The sequence below is a fragment of the Nannobrachium achirus genome, assembly GCF_963921795.1.
Source record: "Nannobrachium achirus genome assembly, chromosome: 10".
In the NCBI taxonomy this organism is placed as follows: Eukaryota; Metazoa; Chordata; class Actinopteri; order Myctophiformes; family Myctophidae; genus Nannobrachium; species Nannobrachium achirus.
In genome coordinates this window covers 40,852,732-40,872,392 of record NC_137819.1, presented here as the reverse complement: position 1 = coordinate 40,872,392, position 19,661 = coordinate 40,852,732, and the positions used below count along the sequence as shown (strand labels likewise).

Below are 19,661 nucleotides of genomic sequence, written 5' to 3'. Positions count from 1 at the left end.
GTTTGTAACGTCGCGTTTATAAAAAGGTAGGAGAGAACTCGGAGCGAGGACCGCCTGCAAATAGCGAGAGTGACAACAGCCCCCTAGAGCGAGGAGTGTCATTTCCCCCCGCTCCTTTTTTATTGGAATGTTTGATCATGGGCAAAGGAGGAACCACATGCGTGAATGTGCTTGATGTACTCTGGAGTGTGTTTGTTTATTTGTGCAGTCTGCAAGGTGAGGAGGTGTGAAGGACAGCCACTGCTCTTTGTTGGCCTTGGCGTGGACTGGTGCCAACCTTATGCAAAAATCGTGGCTGAACAAGCAGCATGTCTCTGTTGCTCTCTCAGTCTCTGTCCTCTTCGCTTTCTGTCTCTCTATCTTAGCCTTGCATACTGTATAGCCAGACAATATCACTGCAAGGGCAGTTTTTCTTTGCAGTGGCAGATTCGTCATCTCCATCTGTCTTTCACCTTCTCTTGCTTTTCCAATCCCTCTCATCTGTAATCACTATGCTGTTCCCTTCTCATTTCACTTCTGCCCCCTGTCTCCAAACCTTTGTCCTGCGGCCTGCCCTTTGTCACTTACAATTCTCTCTCTGTCTCTGTCTCTGTCTCTCTCTCTCTGATTGTATTAAAGTATGCTGCGGGCAGATGAAGGGTAATACTATTGTTGCCTGACACAGCAGATTCTCTATTCAAGGCTAATTTAGGACCAACAACACTGTACAGAACAATGCTAATTAAATCTTTTCACAGTGAGTGTACGCATGGGTTTTTGGAGGATACCTATCAGCTACTACACTAGTCTTTAAACAGTTGGACAACAAAAGATATTAAAGGAGCTATAGTCAACTTTTTCATTGTAGGGCCGACACTTTGTTTACATCCTAGTCTATAGACTAGAATGTAAACAAAGTGTCGGTCTGACAATGGCCGAAATGATTATTTTATCATTATTTTACGCTTTTTGTGGTCATTTTTGAATAGAAACACATATATGAAGCTTATTTTTTAATAAAATATTTTTGAAACATTATTTTTATTTTAGCATCTGTTTTTCAAGAAAAAGTTGACTATAGCTCCTTTAAAGAGTAGAAGTGGTAGTCACAGTAGCATTGTAATAATTATAAGGAATAGCAACAACAAAAGTAGCAGTAGTTCTTATAGTAGCATGCCTGTAGTCAAAGAAGCTGTAATTAATATTATATTATGTTAGTTAATATTATTATGTTCAAATTATTGTTACGGTTAGAATTCATATTATTATATTATTACAGTATGTTTGGGGCAAGTCATTAGAGCCAAACATTTCCAAACATTCCCGAACATTTTCAAAAGCAGTGGAAATAGCAGATCTACAACGTGGCACAGTGCAGTCGGCTACTTTTACTATTCATTGTATGTACTGTACTACTGTACTGTAAATGGTAAATGGTGAATTTATATAGCGCTTTTATCCGGTGGCGGAGGAAACCATGCAAGGCACCAACCTACTCACCGGGAGCAATTAGGGGTTCAGAGTCTTGCCCAAGGACTCTTTGACATTAACTCAGGGGGAGCCCGGATTCGAACTGGGAACCCTTCCGGAACCCTTCGTGCTCTAATAACGGTTTCTCTACCCCTGAGCTATGCCGCCCCTACTGTAGGACGATCATATTGTAGATCAGGTAAATACCTTTGCGTGCTGCTTCCTCCTGGTTGAGGTTGATGAGCAGGAAGCGAGGGCTCTCGGGGCAGAAGGGCAGCAGGATGCACTGCACCACGGCAGGGGCCACCGTCAGGGACAGCAGCAGGGGCCACAGCTTGTCAGAGCCCAGGAGGGCCTCCAGACCAAACACCTGAAATGGTGGGGTAGCAGTTAAAAACCCATTTAGAACGGGCACACATTATTGTGTATCATTATTTTATGCTTTAACTATTGAAAAATAGCAGATACACAAGCTAACAGCGCGGCACCGAGTGCTGCGCTGCGAGCTTGTAGATCTGCTATTTTTGAAAAATCTTGAAAATTAGAATTTTGACCCGATGTCTTTTGAATCCTTCTAAGATTTTTTTGAAAAACCTATGTTTCTGTGTCAGCAATCTGGCTAGCCATCGTCAAAGAAAAGGTCCTTTTCACTTAACTGGAGCTCAGTTAGTCTGTTCTTGAGAGACTGCTATGTCAGTGGTTCTCAAACTTGTGTGAAGGACCCCCAAAATGATATGTATTTGGCCACGGACCCGCATCTCAAAATATTTAGTTCCAGGGACCACCCACAAGCAAAATTTGAGTTACAAACGTTCGCTTTGAAAATACATTATATTCCAAGATTTGCACACATTTTCACGACTTTTTTCAAAAATAGCAGATCTACAAGCTCGCAGCTGTGAGCTTGTAGATCTGCTATTTTTCCCTGGTTAAAGCATTCAATAATTCTAGACCTAAATGGTTAATCAAACTAATCCATTTAAACCGATTATCTAAAAACAATAACTTGAATGGTTCTAGTAATGTCCCTAGTTGTGCTGCTAACTAACTCTAGTGATTTTTGTTCTGTCTAGTTGACTATCTCTAATGTACACAGTTAAAATATTGCTCAACATGAAACGTGTACCACCGTGTATTGAACAATTGTAACAGTTACAGCATCATATCTATCCTATCTCATGAATCATATCACTGTCCACCATCTCTTTTGCTCTCTGCCAAGCTGATAATTTGTCTACAATGTGTTGAGAGGTGTGCATAATTGTGTCCTGTGACTCGTCATCACTGGCCTTGATCTTTAACCACAAATTGAACCGTAAATTAGACATTAAAGGAGCTATAGTCAACTTTTTCTTGAAAAACGGATGCTAAAATAAAAATAATGTTTCGAAAATATTTTATAAAAAAATAAGCTTCATATATGTGTTTCAATTAAAAAATGACCACAAAAAGCGTAAAATAATGATAAAATAATCATTTTGGCCCTTTGTTTACATTTACAGGGCCCGTACTTTGTTTACATCCTAGTCTGTAGACTAGGATGTACACCTACAATGAAAAAGTTGACTATAGCTCCTTTAAGTTAGAGATTCAATATACTGTACGCAAACACACAGCATCATTATCCTAACAGAATAACAGCAACGTCTCAGCTAATAATTCCAATCCTCATACTGACCTGTGCGATCAGGATGCCCAGCACCACGCCCAGCTGGTGCAGAGTGCCAAAGGCTCCTCTCAGGGGGGTCGGGGACACCTCGCCCACGTACATGGGAGTCAGGCCCGTGAACAGGCCGCAGAACAGGCCGATGACCAGACGGCCAGCGATGACCATCTCATAGGAGGAGCAGAGGGTGGAGAAACCCATCAGCAGACCACCGATCACAGCCAGGATGTTGACCAGGAACATAGACCGGCGTCTGGCGCAGAGAAGGAAAGGTGATTATAAACGGACTGTTTGACTGGTTGGTTCAGAAACGGCGGGTTTGATTTGTTTTGGTGCAATTGGTCCAAACTCGACCGGGTGACTTTCAAATGCATCAAGAATGTAAAACTTGTTCAGTTTGCAGAACAGCGATTCCCAACCTGTTGGGCTGGAAGGATATTGCCCCCCCCCCCCCCCCCCCAAAAAAAAAACAGGCAAAACAGTAAGATTTTAATAAAACATAATAGAAAATAATGTAAAAAAACAGCGTGGTAGTTCTTTAAAACCATGAGAAAAAATACTTTTCATTGTGATAGTACGGAAGGTCCTCTGCACATCCCACTGGAAGGAGACCCTGTGGCAGACTAAAAACCAGATGGAGAAAGTACTCTCAATCTGGTCACACTGACCTGGGAACGCCTGGGGATAAACCAAGGGGGAAGTGGGTAAGGCTGCTCAGGAGAGGGAACACTCTGTTGGAACCGTTAACCCCACGACCCGATTCCGGATAAGCGGTTGAAGATGGATGGATGGATACAGATCAACAGGAACTTAAATACTACATTACTTCCATTGATCCAAGCCAGAACACATTCAATCGATTGATCATTAAAATAAACATGATCTGAAGAAACGCACACAGCCATCTGACCACTTAAAGGAATAGTTCACCCCCAAAATGACTTTTTTTCTATTGATTACTCATGCCATGGAGAGTAGAGTTCAATAATATTTTTTGGTTTTTGTCACATTCCTAAGACAAAAATTTGATTTGAGTAAATTTACCCCCATTGATTCCGGATGGTGACCCGTTTCGAAACGGGTCACCATCCGAAATTAATGGGGGTAAATTTATTGTTATCACATTTTTGTCTTAGGAATGTGACAAAAACCTAAAAATATTATTGAACTCTACTCTCCATGGCATGACTAATCAATAGAAAAAAAGTAATTTTGGGGGTGAACTACTCCTTTAACATGGCAGCCATTCGCCTGCTAACCCTTAAAGGGATAGTTCACCCTCAAAATGACTGTTTAACGCATTCCTAAGCCAATCATGTAAGGAGACTCTTTGTGTCTCCATAGGGAACAAAGCCAGTTATTTGTGTCTCCATATGGAACCAAAGCTGGTCATCAAATTATCGACTTAGGAATGCGACAAAAACAAAAGAATATCCATGAATTCAAGTCTCCATTTGTCAGAATAATATAGAAAAGTGGGCCCTGATCCAGAAAAGGCTGGGAACCACTACTCCAGAAAAATAATAATCATTTAAAAATAAAATGTAGCATGAAGGAACAGCCAAGGCAATGTTAAACGGAAGGTGTAAAGAGAATACTGCTTCCATTAAGGTTAATAGCTTTTTGACAGATCACCTCAACCTAAACTCATAACACAAGAGCACCTCAGACACTTTAAAAGGCCATATCAATCCATTTAGCAAAGGCAGTAAAAATGTCTGATCAATACTTGCGAACCAGAGCAATCCTTCTGTTTGGATATCTGTCCAAATTTGACCCAGGTGGTCAAAGTGCCCCACCTCAACATCCATCGAAACGCCTATATTCTTCTTTTTCATGAACACTGAGTATAGTCTTAGTCTATAGTGAGTCTACCCTCTTTTTAAACGATTTCCTTTGATTTTAACAGACAAAGAGAGCTAAGTTGATCTAAAGATGTAGCCTAACATTCTACTGTAGACATGAACTGATGTGTCATTACTACCATTTTAAATCCTCTATTGCACGTGTTGTGGTATATAAATCATGTACAGTATTTCGAGTAATGTAATTATTAAGTCATTTGTTCAATATCGCTTTCCTAATGATAATTGGCGGTGGGTAAATGGACCATCAATCACAACGTGCGTGCGTGCGTGCGTGCGTGCGTGTGAGAGAGAGAGAGAGAGAGAGAGAGAGAGAGAGACAGAGACAGAGAGAGAGAGAGAGAGAGAGAGAGAGAGAGAGAGAGAGAGAGAAAGAGAGAGAGAGAGAGAGAAAATGCTACAGTATATGAAACAACACGCACATCTGCATGTTTCCGCATTGGTTAAAATAGCTGATCTACAAGCTCACGTTGTCTTGTGGATGCGACGCGTTGTGAGCTTGCAGATCAGCTATTTTCGACATGCAACACACGTCATACGATGAAGTATAGACAGGCTTTACTTGCGAGACGTAACAAGGCGGAGACTCACACACTGACACACTTGATGTGAAGAGAAGCACCCAGGCAGACAGCACCCAGGCAGACAGCACCGCGGCACTCACATATCAACTTTTGCGAGGTTTGCGAGGCTGCAGCTGGGTGATATTGGGGCATGTGAATGAAAAGAAAGATGCGAGGTTCATGGACGTCAGAATGAACGCATTCGACAATAGCGTTCATCAAGTGGAAACGAAGAACGTTCAATTCATGTTCGCCCAAAATATGAACGTGTTCATGAACGATCGTTCATTGAACGTGTTCGGGTACAACACTGATCGGAATGTCTCATTTCAGTGTACTTTGCACCTCAATAAAAAGAGTTGCCCCGGCGGTGCCTTCCTTTCTACCTAGGAATGCACTGTTTATTTTAAAACCAAGCTAATTAATTAGTTGTTGTTAGTGATACACAATGGGAGGAACTATCCTGCCAGGAATTTGCGCCCATTTTGTAGTCCTTAGAGTCTGTTTGATTTATCATGTGAGGATATCCTGCAGTCTTGTCTTGCGCTAGTTCAACAACCGTTTCTTCAAAAGAAATGTGTCACAGCCAAAGATGGCATTAGAGTTCTATCATATCTCTATGCTCACAATGAAATAAAGTGGTGGTCAGTGTCCAGGCAAATGATCCAAATGAAGGAATGAAACCCCAGCCACATCAATGAACTGAAGTAGCTTAGCCAACCATTATGATTTGGACCGGTTGCTGAGAGGGGGAACTGGAAGGACTAGAAAGCTGACTAATCTAGGGTGACCATATTCTGAAAATCCAAAAAGAGGACACTCTACCCAGCATATATATATATATATATATATATATATATATATATATATATATATATATATATATATATATTATTATTATTTTTTTCCCCCACCAAAATAATTTATATTACTAGTTTACAGCTCAATACATGACTACCGGGAGCTCCGCCCCCACCTCTCCGCCGAGACCTCCGACGAGAATCACAGCCGCACCATTCACTTGAATGGATATACAGCGGATTTTACACATTAAATATTAATTCCGTTTTGGACCCAGAGCTTCGAAATCTCGTCCAATCCGTCAACAAAGGCCTGGATATGCATTGGAAAAATATGTAGACCTTTAAACTTTTAAAACAATACGACAAAGGAATATATAACAGCAGAATGAGGAAATCGCCTGTCTGCTGGACCTATACAGAGCCGTTTTCACTTTTCACTGATTAGTTTAGAGGCTATTACTCTCCATTACACAAACAACCAACCAGAATAAACTGCTTCAAATGTAGGCTACATGTTTCTTATCATGCCGATTGCTTATAAATCTTATCTATAACATTTGATATCTCTGGCGTGAAATGTTCGCGATTCCTGACAAGTTTAGCTGCCGAGCCGCAGAGGGAGAGGGTGTCGCATCAAATTCTGGGCCCTGGGTACAAGGATTCGCTGTGGGCCCACATGAATGTTCTTCATCGTGGGATTTCAAAAATAGCAAATCTACAAGCTCGCAGCGTGGCACTCAGTGCCACGCCTGCAGTCGAAAGCAGAGTTGAAATACAACACTTCGCGTCGCTACCCCTGTTCATTCAGACATTCACAGACGTACATTACATATCAGTTGCTATTTAACATAACAAATAAGGTGTTTGTAGTCATGGGTTATTGTCGTTTAGGCCAATACAGTCCATTCATATTTAAATTGGTTTGAAACGGCTTTCTGTGGTCCAGCAAACATGGACATGTTCCTTATGCCTCTGCTGCGACCTTATATATTCCTATGTCGTATTGTTTTAAAAGTGTAAAGGTCTAAATATTTTTTCCAATGCAGATCCAGGCCTTGTTGATGGATTGGAAGAGATTTCGAAGCTCTGGGTCCAAAACGGAATTAATATTTAATGTGTAAAATGTGTGTACAATCCGCCGTATTTCCCATTGAAGTGAATGAAGCCAATAGCGGTGCGCTGTGATAGTGGCGGAGGCAGCTTTTGGAGGGGGCGGAGCCGGTAGTCGTCCATTATGTTATTATTAGTTATGTATTCATTTTTGAGGGGGTTCCAATTGGACCCTATACACATCTATTAATAGGCTAGAGAGATCCACTGATAAAGTATGCCTTAAGTTTTGACTCCTGTATGAACGTTCAGCTTTGTAACTAAATAAAAGAGAGGTGGCCCATTATTCAAACCACCGTATCTTCTGCTTTACAAGGTTGACGTTGTACAAAAGATTCTGTCAATTTAGTTAGCAGAAGAGCTCTCACCTCGCACAGACTTTCTTGTAGGCTACTTTGCAGTGTTGATATGGGCTTGAAGCAGAAGAAGAACTTTTATTTGTAAATGCCTAAATAGACACAGAAGAGTACCAGTTTTGCTGACAGAACGCTCTGCTTGGCTGGTCACTGGCGCTTTTTGTGCATTTCATCAGTGAAACAGCATTAATTGCGTTTGCAGTTCGTTCCTTTTTGCTCCGCGCAGCGCGAGCTGCTGCAGAGCTCTGCTCTCTACTCTGCCTCTGATCTGAAAGCGAGACAGGCTGAGGGAGGGATCGCAGCGCAGGCAGAGAGTAGTATGAATAATACACGTTCCGGGGTTAGGGGTGGAAACCCGCCTCTCACAGTGTGTTTCCAAACGAACCATTGAACGTGCATTGTAAATGCCCGTGCTTTAACTGTGATATGCGCGAAACCCCGGACATTTGAAGGAATTTATAAAACCCCCCCGGACAGGCCGGACAGCCCCCTAAAAGAGGACATGTCCAGGCAAAAGAGGACGTATGGTCACCCCACAGATATAAAAAGCTAGATACCTCCTCCGCCGCTGCAGTTCATTAGCGCGACTGGTCAAACACCTCTGGCGGAAGTGCATAACTGTGGAACTGCGGAAGGCACTCTGCCCCCTCCAATGGGAAAGAGGGAGTCCTGCCAGTCCTGCATCTGATTGGACTACCGAGCTTCCCATTCTGTGACGCACAAGGAAGCGTCCTTCAGAATTCCCAAGAGCCCCGCCTCAGAATTCTGGAGGCTTGCGTAGAGTTATTGGGAGGCTTGCCAGGAGTCTTGGACCAGCACCCCCCAGCCGGAAGAGGCGTCTACCTTTCTATGTCTGTGTGGTCACCCTAACTAATCTCTCGTCATCAGGCTTTCCCCCGCAGAGGAAAGCCGGCTATTCATTCTAAAACTGAGCTGTGTGATCCGGTTTAGGAAAAAAATTACAATTGGGTTCCGGTGGCGGGTTCTGGTAGGTGTCGCATGGTCTTTGTTCGCCACATAACGTGAATCAATTAAGTTTAGTCTTGCTAGTCGCACTGCGAATTTGAATAAAAGGCGGATATACCAAACAACTATTATAACAAAAGAAACAAAACGCTTATACCAAACTAAACACTTTTTAAACTAGGGGAATCATTTTGGAACGTGCACAGCGTGCTTGGTTCAGGCCACATGATGACGCTAAGTTATTTCCGCTCCAGAATGATATTGATCCCAGGCTAGAAAGATGACAGACAAACCTCTAGGGGTGTAACGATATAGTAACTGCATCGCAATATCGTTTTTAACTTTTATAGAAATAAAAACAGCTAAAATCGAAAAGCATCGTTTGATTTTGTATCGTATCGAATCGGCAGTGCAAAGAATCGATTGTATCGATACTACCTACTTGTGCATTGTATTTAGCATTTTTAAGAAGACAAAATTAAAAGGAGGGGTTTCATTACTTTTCCTTTCCATGCCATGAATGAACCAATATCGTCCATGTATCGTATCGTCAACCATGTATCGTGATATGTATCGAATCGCTATTGAAATGTATTGTTACACCCCTACAAACCTCTACCTGTCAGTCTGTTCACAGTTCACCACAACAGGATAAGACACAACACTTCTTACTAAGCACACTATACAGCCTGTAATCGATCATATCTCCAATCAATACATGTCTTCATGTCACCATGACTAAATAAGACCAACAAAGTCTGCGCGCACACTGGATCCATGCTCCAAGGGTATTATATTACCAGTGAAGAGCCAAAGGCTGTTTCCTCAGTCTGAGGAAGAGCCTTCGGCTGTAAACATCATCACCCTTGGAGGTAACAATACCTTAACTGTACCAATACAGACTTTGTTGTTCTTAGTATTTGTCTCTGCATGCCCAGCACCTGGCTTTTACATTTTGGATGTGCTTACTTTATTTACCCTGTTTACCATGATCACCCTGAGGCATACATGGGCAACTGGCGGCCCGGGGGCCACATGCGGCCCCCACCTTCACTTAATGCTGCTCGCAGGTTAATACCAGACTACTGATATATTATTGATTACAGCTGTTACAATTCTAAAAATGACCTACTTTAATTCCGTAAGTCTAAATTAGTAGCTTAATGACTAGTATAGTAGTATTAAAATGTTTTTTCTCTTTTCTTTTTCTTTTTTTTTTATGTCTAATGTATTTGTATTTAGGTTCATAAAGTTAACATGAGAATATAACTAAATGCGTTTGAAATTAAATCAAAATGTTACATTTGAGGATTCCAATTAAAAAATAACAACAAATAATTCAGGATTCCAATTCAAAAGAAGCAAAAATAGCCGATCTACAAGCTCAAAACGCATCGCAGCGCGATGCGTTTTGAGCTTGTAGATCTGCTATTTTTTGCTTCTTTTGTATGAGATACTAGAATGACAAAGTAGGACGTAGCAATATGCAATGTGGCCCTCTGGAGTGAAGGTGGAAATATAGTGGCCCTCGCCATCATCAAAGTTGCCCACCCCTGCCCTGAGGCATAGCCAACATGCCAGAACAGCTGGTATGCTCTTTAACAACTATAGGTCACTGTTTCCCAAACGCTGGGTCGGATCGCGACACGTTATGAGCTTGTAGATCGGTTCCCGGGAAGACATCAAATTCAAATATCGCTTTGGGGTCTCGAGCTAAAACATTTGGGAACCACTAATCCGGACTAATCTCTCAAGAGCACCACCGCCCTAAACATGTAATGTTAATGTTAGCAGGAGTAAAGACAGAAGCACCCGGGAGGAAGTGGACTAAGAAAGGGGAGGAGCCAAACCGAGTTTCTGTTTCAAATGGTGGTCCGCGGCTCAATTGCAGAATAAATAAGACTTTTTATACTCTACAAAGTTGCCTCTGCCTTACCGTCCAAAGCGGTTGGCCATGACGCCCACGCTGAAGGAGCCCACCATGCCGCCCACGCTGAAGATGGCCACGGAGAAGCTCCAGACGATGGTCTGGACGCCCGGGCTGATGGGTTCGCCGTAGCGCTCCATCCACGTGGCGTTGAAGAAGGCACGCAGTCTCTGGAGGCGGTGACGCCAGAGGGAATGGACGGAAAGGATGGATGGGAAGATGGGGTGCGTGGGGGAGGGGAAGGGGGGGTAAAGAGAAGATGTGGGGATGGAATGAGGTAGTGAGGGAGGAAGGAAGGAATGCAATGGAATGGAATGGAATGAACAGGTACAGTCAGACATTAAGACTAAAAGGAAAACACAAAAGGAAACACGTCCTGGGGACTTGTTTCCATTGTGGTCCTATGCAGGCCCATTCAATTCATCAACATAGCATTAAAAAAAGGAGGGTCCCCACGATAGCAGAAGTATAGACCCATGAGGGACTTTGCTCAACCATGTCTATTTTGTAACCAAAGGTTACAAAATAACGAACAAAGATGGTTTAGCTGAAATGTAATTGTGGAGAAAAAGTGAAAGTGTTGTCTAACCTGTTCAGGAGCATTGATGACCCCGGTGTTGTATCCAAACTGCAGCGAACCGATGACTGCAGTCAGCAAGGAGAAGATCAGGTAGCCTGTTATCTTACTATTCTGGAGGTTGAGACAAGAGAGGAGAGGAGAGGAAGGAAGGATGGATGGATGGATGGAAGAGGGGGTCAGGAGAGAGAGAATAAGAGCAAGAGACAGAGAAAGAAAAGAGAAAAGCAGACACACAACATTAATATTTTATCAAAGCTTATTACTGCACCTTTTGCCATTACACCCTGCAAACAGACAAACCATGACTTCAGGCAGACGGAAAGACAGCCAGACAGCCAGACAGCCAGACAGCCAGACAGCCAGACAGACAGACAGACAGACAGACAGACGCACGCACACACACACACACACACACACATAATCACTTCAACATTGACTCGTTCTCCTTTATGTAAAAACGTCTCTTTCTGTCTGGTATCAAACGGCGTGTGGTCTTCTTGACATACCATGTTTGACAAAGATTTTGTTTTGTTTGTGTGACATGCAAGTACCGGTATGCAAATGAGTAAAAGAAAGAGTAGAAATAAATAAATAAAGAATGATCGCTAGCTAGCTCCCTCATTACCACAACACTATCTCTCTATCCCTTTCTAAAGCAGCTTGTGAACGGACAATTACTGTAAATGTTTGTTGTAGGCTACCTTTTCTAAAATATTGTTTTGGATATTTAGTTTTGTGATCATTTGTGTTACAGCTTCAGTGTTTTGGTCAGATACATACATACAACATTGTAAACCTACACCTGTCCAGTCAACTAAGCCAGGCACCCATCATGTGCCTTGTTTGTCTGACTTTGACCTAGAATGCAGGGCGGCCAGAATCGATACAGCTCAGCACAAACACAACAGGGAGTTTAAGAGGAGGAGTCACAGTGATGTCACAGGACACACACAGAACACATGCAGTGCTTAGCCATTAAGATCCAGATCCCATTTACTTAGGATAAATCTTCATTTCACTGCTCCTGGGTGGACAGCAGTAACTTGACACGGCAGCCAGTTAAGTGGTCAGATGGGTGGCCTGTGAACACTTTCCAGATTTTCAAGCACAGGCCCCATGGTCTAAAACAGTTGTTCCCAACTAAATCTTTTTTTTTCTGGGTCCCCAGATGATTAGCTTATAATGTGCAACAATGTTTTCTTACTCAACAGTAAACAAACCAACATACAGTAGGCCTTACGTTTACAGTAGCCTATTTAGGGTATCTGTCCATTTCTAAAGTTACAATATAATTACTTTTAAGACCAAATTGGCCACATTGTCAAATATTACATGAAAGAGGTAAACATTGTGATAATAGCCGATCTAAAAGCTTGTAGTTTGACTATTTTCACGATACCGTATTTGTCTGTGGAACCCAGTATAAAAATGTAATGCCTACAATTCCCAGCATCAGTCCACTGTGCTGAAGCTGGCAGTTCTGTGTGTGACACATTGTGACAGTGAGCACAGAGAGAGACGTCATGCTGACGGGACACAATGTATTGTTGGAGGTTATATGAGACACTGGGAGGCCTGCACGGATCCTCAGGTGATCTGCTGCCCTTGGGCCACCGCTAGTGTGTGTGTGTGTGTGTGTGTGTGTGTGTGTGTGTGTGTGTGTGTGTGTGTGTGTGTGTGTGTGTGTGTGTGTGTGTGTGTGTGTGTGTGTGTGTGTGTGTGTGTGTGAATCAATGGTTATTTCATTCATAATTGTCTGTTGATGAAGCAAATTTATATTATTATGTAGCAGTGTAACACTTTGTGTTGTTAGATTGAGTTTGAACAGATAAGTTTGTAGATAATGTTAGAATGTAGGGAGTTGAAGGTCCAACAGCTGCCAGCAGAAGAGTGGGCCTTTGTTTTATGATTCACACAGCTTGGTAGAGGATATCAAATGAGGCAGTCTGTCTTGTGTGTGTCGTTGGTGTAGGTGTTGTAGGACGTATGTACAGTATATGTGTGTGACTATTACAGAGCTGTAAATACATGTTTTCTATTAACATTTTAACATCGTATCTGAGTCAAGGTTTGCTGATCTTTTGAGAGTTTCAATTGCACTTTTAGACTGGAGTCCATAAATTAAGGATTTCCGCGTTAGTATGTACATACACATAGTGGTTGATCTATTCAACAGTTCGTGCGTGTGTGCAAGTGTGAGAGTGAGAGAGAGTTGTGTGTGTTAACTCAATTATTAATCTCTCATCACCACTGCCCTAAACATGTAGTTTTGTTGTTAGTATAGGAATAAACACAGAAGGAAGTGGACTAAGAAAAAGGAGGAATCAAACTGAGTTCCTATTTCAACACAGAAAAAGTAGGAGGTGCCCCACAGGGAAAAAGCAAAGGAGAAAAAAACGTGTCTGTACTATTTAAATTAACTCAGTCATAGCATGAAATACAGAACATGACCACATACTTTCGTCCACTCATTGTTAATGTATTTTCTAGCTCCTTTGCCAGCAGACCTTTACATTTTTGTAATGGGAGCTGTTGAGATTTATGTGGCTTTTAAGAGAAGTGATCAGGCCTGTCCAAAGAGATGGAGAGATATTATAAATTAATTTCCTGTCAGGGAAATGAAGTGTCTTGTTTACCGGCGTGAGTCTGGCCTCACACATTAGGAATATTGAGAGTGTCAAATATACAGCAGGAGTTTCTTTTTTGGAACGTTCATTATAAGATTTCCAATTTCCCACTTCTATGATTCAACATAATATGAATAGTATGAATCATAAATGGCTCTGTTGATTCTGCAGCCATGGTGGACATTGACCCGTTTAGCTTGATGATCATGCTTTTAATTTTTTAATTTCTCTAAAAATATATCCAGCAAGTATATGACCTTCCAAACTTCTAACCAAATGTCGCTGTCAAATGTCAATGTCACTCTCTAAAACAGACACATACCGGTACCGGTACATACTGTACAGTACATCTGACCAATTAGACCACTGTTTGTCAACGTCAGGTCTGGGGCCCACCCTGGGTCTGTAACTCTGAGAGTGTACAAAATGGAACCAAATGGATCCATTAGGTTCCATTTGTACACTCCCAGAGTCCATTTAGCAGTGTGATGTTACAGTGTAGATTGATGTCGCCACTGTACACTCTGACTGTGTGGCAGACCAGAGAACCGCTGGTGGTCCCCGGACACAACATTGAGAAATAGGGAATTAAGACCACCAGAGAGTGTACAGCCACCAGAAAAGAAGTAATTAATGAATAAAGAAGCGGTCTTCTGTACATGTCTATGAACCCCACCCCCACTCTGCTGTGGCTGTCCTGTCCTCAGTTTCACCTTCCTCCCTTCCTCTCCCTCTCTGCCCCCCCTTCTCTTTTTTGTACGCTCACCATGACTCAGTAGAAACTAAAGTGGGGTCACGTGGCGTCAAATATATCAACCTCATGTTTTGGTTGAGGAAGCGAGCCGGTGCGCCGACAATGTCAACAAACGATGGCAGCCACGGCATGATGTAACCATGTAGTAATACCATGTTTGGAGATGTACTTGATCTTTATTTAAGCCAAAATTACATTAATCACAGTGACGTTATAAGATGATGCAACATGAGCAATCAGGGGTCAACCTGTGATGGATATTGTCGATTTTGAATTCTACATTTGCCAGGGACATATAAAGTGAACTGGCCAAGAATATTAGCAGAAACACATAGACCTAAACAATGCATAGTGCATACTAGTGGACTCCTAATGTGCCACAGTGTCTGTGCCCATGAACACATTTTAAAACAATATAGGCTAAATCAGAGTCCTACCGTATAGCTATTTTTAAGAAAACCAGGAGACTGGCTGAATTGGGTCTTGATCAGTACAGTATGTGGTTTCATCGCACAATACAAGAACAAAATATGGAATGCCAATTCAGTTACAACTGCATTATGAGCAAAATGAAAAAAAAAGAAAAAAGAAAAAAGAAAAAAGGTGAAACAATAAAGGCAATGTAGAGTGCTGTACTTAATTATTGAAAATCACACATATATAAAAATAGAAATAAACTAGCCTACAGTATGCTGGGAAGATTGTAGACAGTAATGGAAAGTATTCTTCAAAGGCTTAAAAGATTAGTGGGTGGGACCTATTTCTTACAAAAAACACCATATATCATGAACACAGAATCCATTCAACTCCAAATTTGAATAGCATGTTGAGGGGCCTATACTCTATATCAGTGTTTCTCAACCACCGTAAAAAGTGTGCCCATGCAGAACAAAGGTTGAGAAACACTGCTCTATATAGAGCACACCTCCAAAAGCACTTTCACTTCTTCCCATAGCGGCCACCACATATGCGAGAACTTGCACTGTATCCTGCGCTCCCTCACACTCACACACTGATGTCTGCAACCCACGACACAGCCCTGGCTAGTCAACACAGACTGGCTGAAATACCGTATATACGCCCTTTTCTAATTTCGATGTGCAATGTTTTGTCCTTATGTCACAGTCTTGCACAACACATTTTGGAACACATCAGAATGCTTCTTCTGCAAGTGCTCGCCACTTTCAACTCACCTCTTTGATGTTAAACTATTGAACTCAAAGAAGTTGAAGTCATTTTTCTGTCCCTGTCAAACAATAAGTTTCCATTGCATACTGTATCTTGCTTTCCTGCTATTTTCATCCCTCCTATGCGTTTAAATTACGCCCATGTTTAACGTCTCTCACAGCTCAGAGCCATGCAGATCCCTCCTTCACCTCCCCCACCCACCCACCTCATCCACCCACCCACCTTATCCACCCACCGCCCCACACTTCCAAGAGTGCTGCAGCTCACCCTTCCCTTACTCCTTCATTCCCCTGCTGCCATAGTAACCGCCTGGATGTGACAGCCTAGAGCAGACCTAAACAAACATAGCATGAGGGACTGAGACATGGTGATACTTGTGTGAGTGTGTGCGTGAGACATGGTGATACTTGTGTGAGTGTGTGCGTGTCTGCGTGTGTGTGTGTGTGTGTGTGCGTGCGTGCGTGTGTGCGTGCGTGCGTGTGTGTATGTATGTGTGTGTGTGTGTGTGTGTGTGTGCGTGTATCTGGGGCTGAGCAAGCATATAGGATGTGAGCCCTATATCTGGGGAATTTGAAACTAACGGTTAATTTGATTACATTTGTCCACTCTCAAGAGTTATAGACCTTAAGGGTCCATTTGATTACATTTGTCCACTCTCAGAGTTACAGTTCCCCTTGTCAAATAAAGAAAGTCACACCTAGTGTGAAGTGAACGGTGCTGTTTATGAGTTAATTTCATCAAGCGTCCCGCTGGCCAATCACAGCGTGTCCTGTCCTGTGAAGCTTGGCCAATGGGACCCTGTGAGTGTGATGGTCGTGCAACAAACTTTGTGCCAAGATGTTGGCCATATCTAGGCCACACTTCAGAGCCCGGACATTATTTTGGGAACCGGACAAAGCCAGATGTTGGAGCTTAGCTCCTTTCAGGAGCTTTTTTTTTTTAAACCTTGAAGTGATACAGATAGATAGTAGTGTAATATGTTAGTTCCAAAATGATCCAAGCCGGACCACAATCGATTGATTCAGCATTCAAATAAACCTGCTGAAAATACACAAGGCCCACCCATCTGTCCACTTCTGTCCACTTAACACACTAACAGTGGTTACATGGATGGGCTGCAAACACTTTTGATACTTTTCAAGAGGGCCCTTACTCAGAAAGGATTCGGAACTGCCAGTGGTGGAAAAAGTATCCAAATGTTTGACTGAATAATGCTATATAGAAGTACTCTGTTACAATTAAATGTCCAGAATTCAAAATGTACTTGAGTAAAAGTACAAAAGTATTGACATTAAAATATACTTAAAAGCACCAAAAGTAAAAGTACTCATTCTATTAAATAGAATGTTCCATTTCAAGTTTTCAAATATACTTTACAAAGATCTTTTAAAAGTAGCAGATCTTCAAATGGCCGAAATGTAGTGTAGGGCTGAAGTGCTAAATGTATGTTTTGTAATAAGAACCAAAATCTCCAAAGTAACTAGTAACTAAAGTTTTCAAATAAATGTAGTGGAGTAAAGGTACAATGTTTTGGATCCAAGACATAGAGGAGTAGAAGTAAAAGTATTGGAAATTGGAAATAGTAGTAGTACAGTACTTAAATAAATGTACTTAGTTACTTTACACCACTGGGAAGTGTGAACTGCTCTACCCCATTGACGGGTGAGAAATGAGAATGCTGGAAATGATACTACAATCTGTGACTTTCAGTTCTCATCATGATGCAACATGTGGCAGCAGTGCCATCAGAGGCAGGCGGGGTAGCCTATCATAGTCCTGTTTTGATTTATACAGTACTTTTAAACGGTCCCCGTTTCTGGTCTTTTATGGTATTTTACTGTTTCTGTTTTGCTGCTGTTGCTGTGAAGTACTTTGGAAGCCATTCGGGGAGGTTCTATATGAAGATGAGATTGTGTACTTGCTACAGTATGTACATGTGCATGATTAGATCAAAATGTTATGTGTTTAAGTGGGGAAAGAGGGCGCTATGTATGTACTGTATGGGACACTTTGGGACATATTGGGCACACCAATAACAAAGCACACATATACTCACACTTCACGCGCGCGCGCGCGCACACACACACACACACACACACACACACACACACACACACACACACACACACACACACACACACACACACACACACACACACACAGCCACTAATCTTCAGAATCACAATTACCATTCATTCCCTTCATCAAGAAGAGATTGAATTGAATATCCAATAACCAGGAAGTCACATGTTGACGTAAGGATTCCAAAACCTTAGGGCTGTGTATTGATTCAAAGTTGTGCATGGGTGGCCAAACATCTATACACACAAGACACACACGGACAGAACAACACAACACACACTAGAGACATGCACAAGTAAAAATGTCCATGTTTGAATAATCTGTGGGTGGTGAACAAATAAGCCATTATTTGTGTGCCGAGACATTCACAAAACTTCTAGTTTTATACAGTATCTGTGTATGTACTGTACATTCAATTGAACATAACGACTCGTCTGGTATGTCTAAAACTGTCCCCTGAATGCAAAGCTGAAGTGACAAGCAACTGCGGTTTCTCCAAATTCCGATGACTTTAACTAAACAATGATAGTGTTCAGATGATAAGCTTATATTTTATAACACACATCATTCAGCACATGAGAGTACATTGGGTTCTCCCTGGGACCCCAGTCTAGTGTTAATTCAGCATCAGCAAAAAGAAGAATAAGTGTTTTCTTAAATTAGACTTTTTACATTTTAAACTATGGTATAGAATAGTGAAGAATAGAATAGTGAATAGTGAAGTGAAAGAGGGCATGAAGTTAGTTGGTGTGAGATGAGGAGGCAGAAAGGACAGAGTGAGATGGAGGCAATATGGTTCGCTGTGGTGACCCCTGAAGGGAACAGCCGAAAGGCAAACAAAGTATTTTTGGTCATAATCGATAAGTGTACTGTTGCAGCCCTAACTGATAGTGCAAGAAATTACATTAGTTCCTCCTCTTAATTTGTGCTTAATGAATCTGAGGAATGATGTAATGTCCAGTGGTTGACTTCGTTGGGAACAAATAATAGTTCTTCTGACCAATCCCTAACATACAGTACTATTCACACACCATCACACGCCATTCTGATACTTAACATATGCACAAATACAACATTCATGTATGATTGCAAACTAATAGCACACATCCAATACATGAAAGATCAAGCCATAGAAACATGCATAGGCTATATGACTATGAGTCAAATAAAACTTGCACGCACGCACGCACGCACGCACACACACACGCGCACACACACACACACACACACACACACACACACACACACACAGACACACACACGCATCTGCACTGCTCATAAAGCCACACAGCATTAGTCATCATGACATCATGACGCAGAACTATGGCATGCAGCCAGCTCTGCTTTCTCTGATTTAATGCATTGTCTATTATTATAGAAAAGAAGGAAAAATAAATAAGTTAAATTAAACATATGCATACATTCTTCTTCCCAATAATGTTTTAGGTTTTCTCTCCAGATACAGTAATGCAGGTTTCAGTGAGTTTTTGTTTTGTTTAACTTATTTATCTCGAAATACATTAATTTCTTGAACAATAGCCTACTTTTTGGTATTGTTATATCGCCTATAGAAAAGCCAAAAAGCATCAGTCATGCAGGGCCCGGGGCAGTAAAAACAGGCACAGGGCATGCTATTCTGAGTCTATGGATGTGGGTCAGCACCACCACGGTACTTGCCTGTTCCTCCTCCATTTTGTCCAAATGGACGGATCACAGCAGCAGAAC

The 19,661-nt window shown here is 41.9% G+C and overlaps 1 protein-coding gene across 1 annotated transcript in view; it reads right to left on the bottom strand.

Annotated features, from left to right (window-relative positions):
* The window catches only part of LOC308293047 (solute carrier family 2, facilitated glucose transporter member 1-like), a gene marked incomplete at both ends in the record, with an annotated part of 17,782 nt that extends 3,837 nt beyond the window's left edge, over positions 1–13,945 (bottom strand). Inside the window, 5 exons of the mRNA XM_080735477.1 lie at positions 1,657–1,819; positions 3,128–3,368; positions 10,715–10,875; positions 11,295–11,396; positions 13,922–13,945. Of these exons, the coding sequence (XP_080591603.1) occupies positions 1,657–1,819; positions 3,128–3,368; positions 10,715–10,875; positions 11,295–11,396; positions 13,922–13,945 (691 nt within the window). The remainder of the gene's footprint in view (positions 1–1,656; positions 1,820–3,127; positions 3,369–10,714; positions 10,876–11,294; positions 11,397–13,921) is intronic.
* Between the last annotated feature and the right edge of the window lie 5,716 nt (positions 13,946–19,661).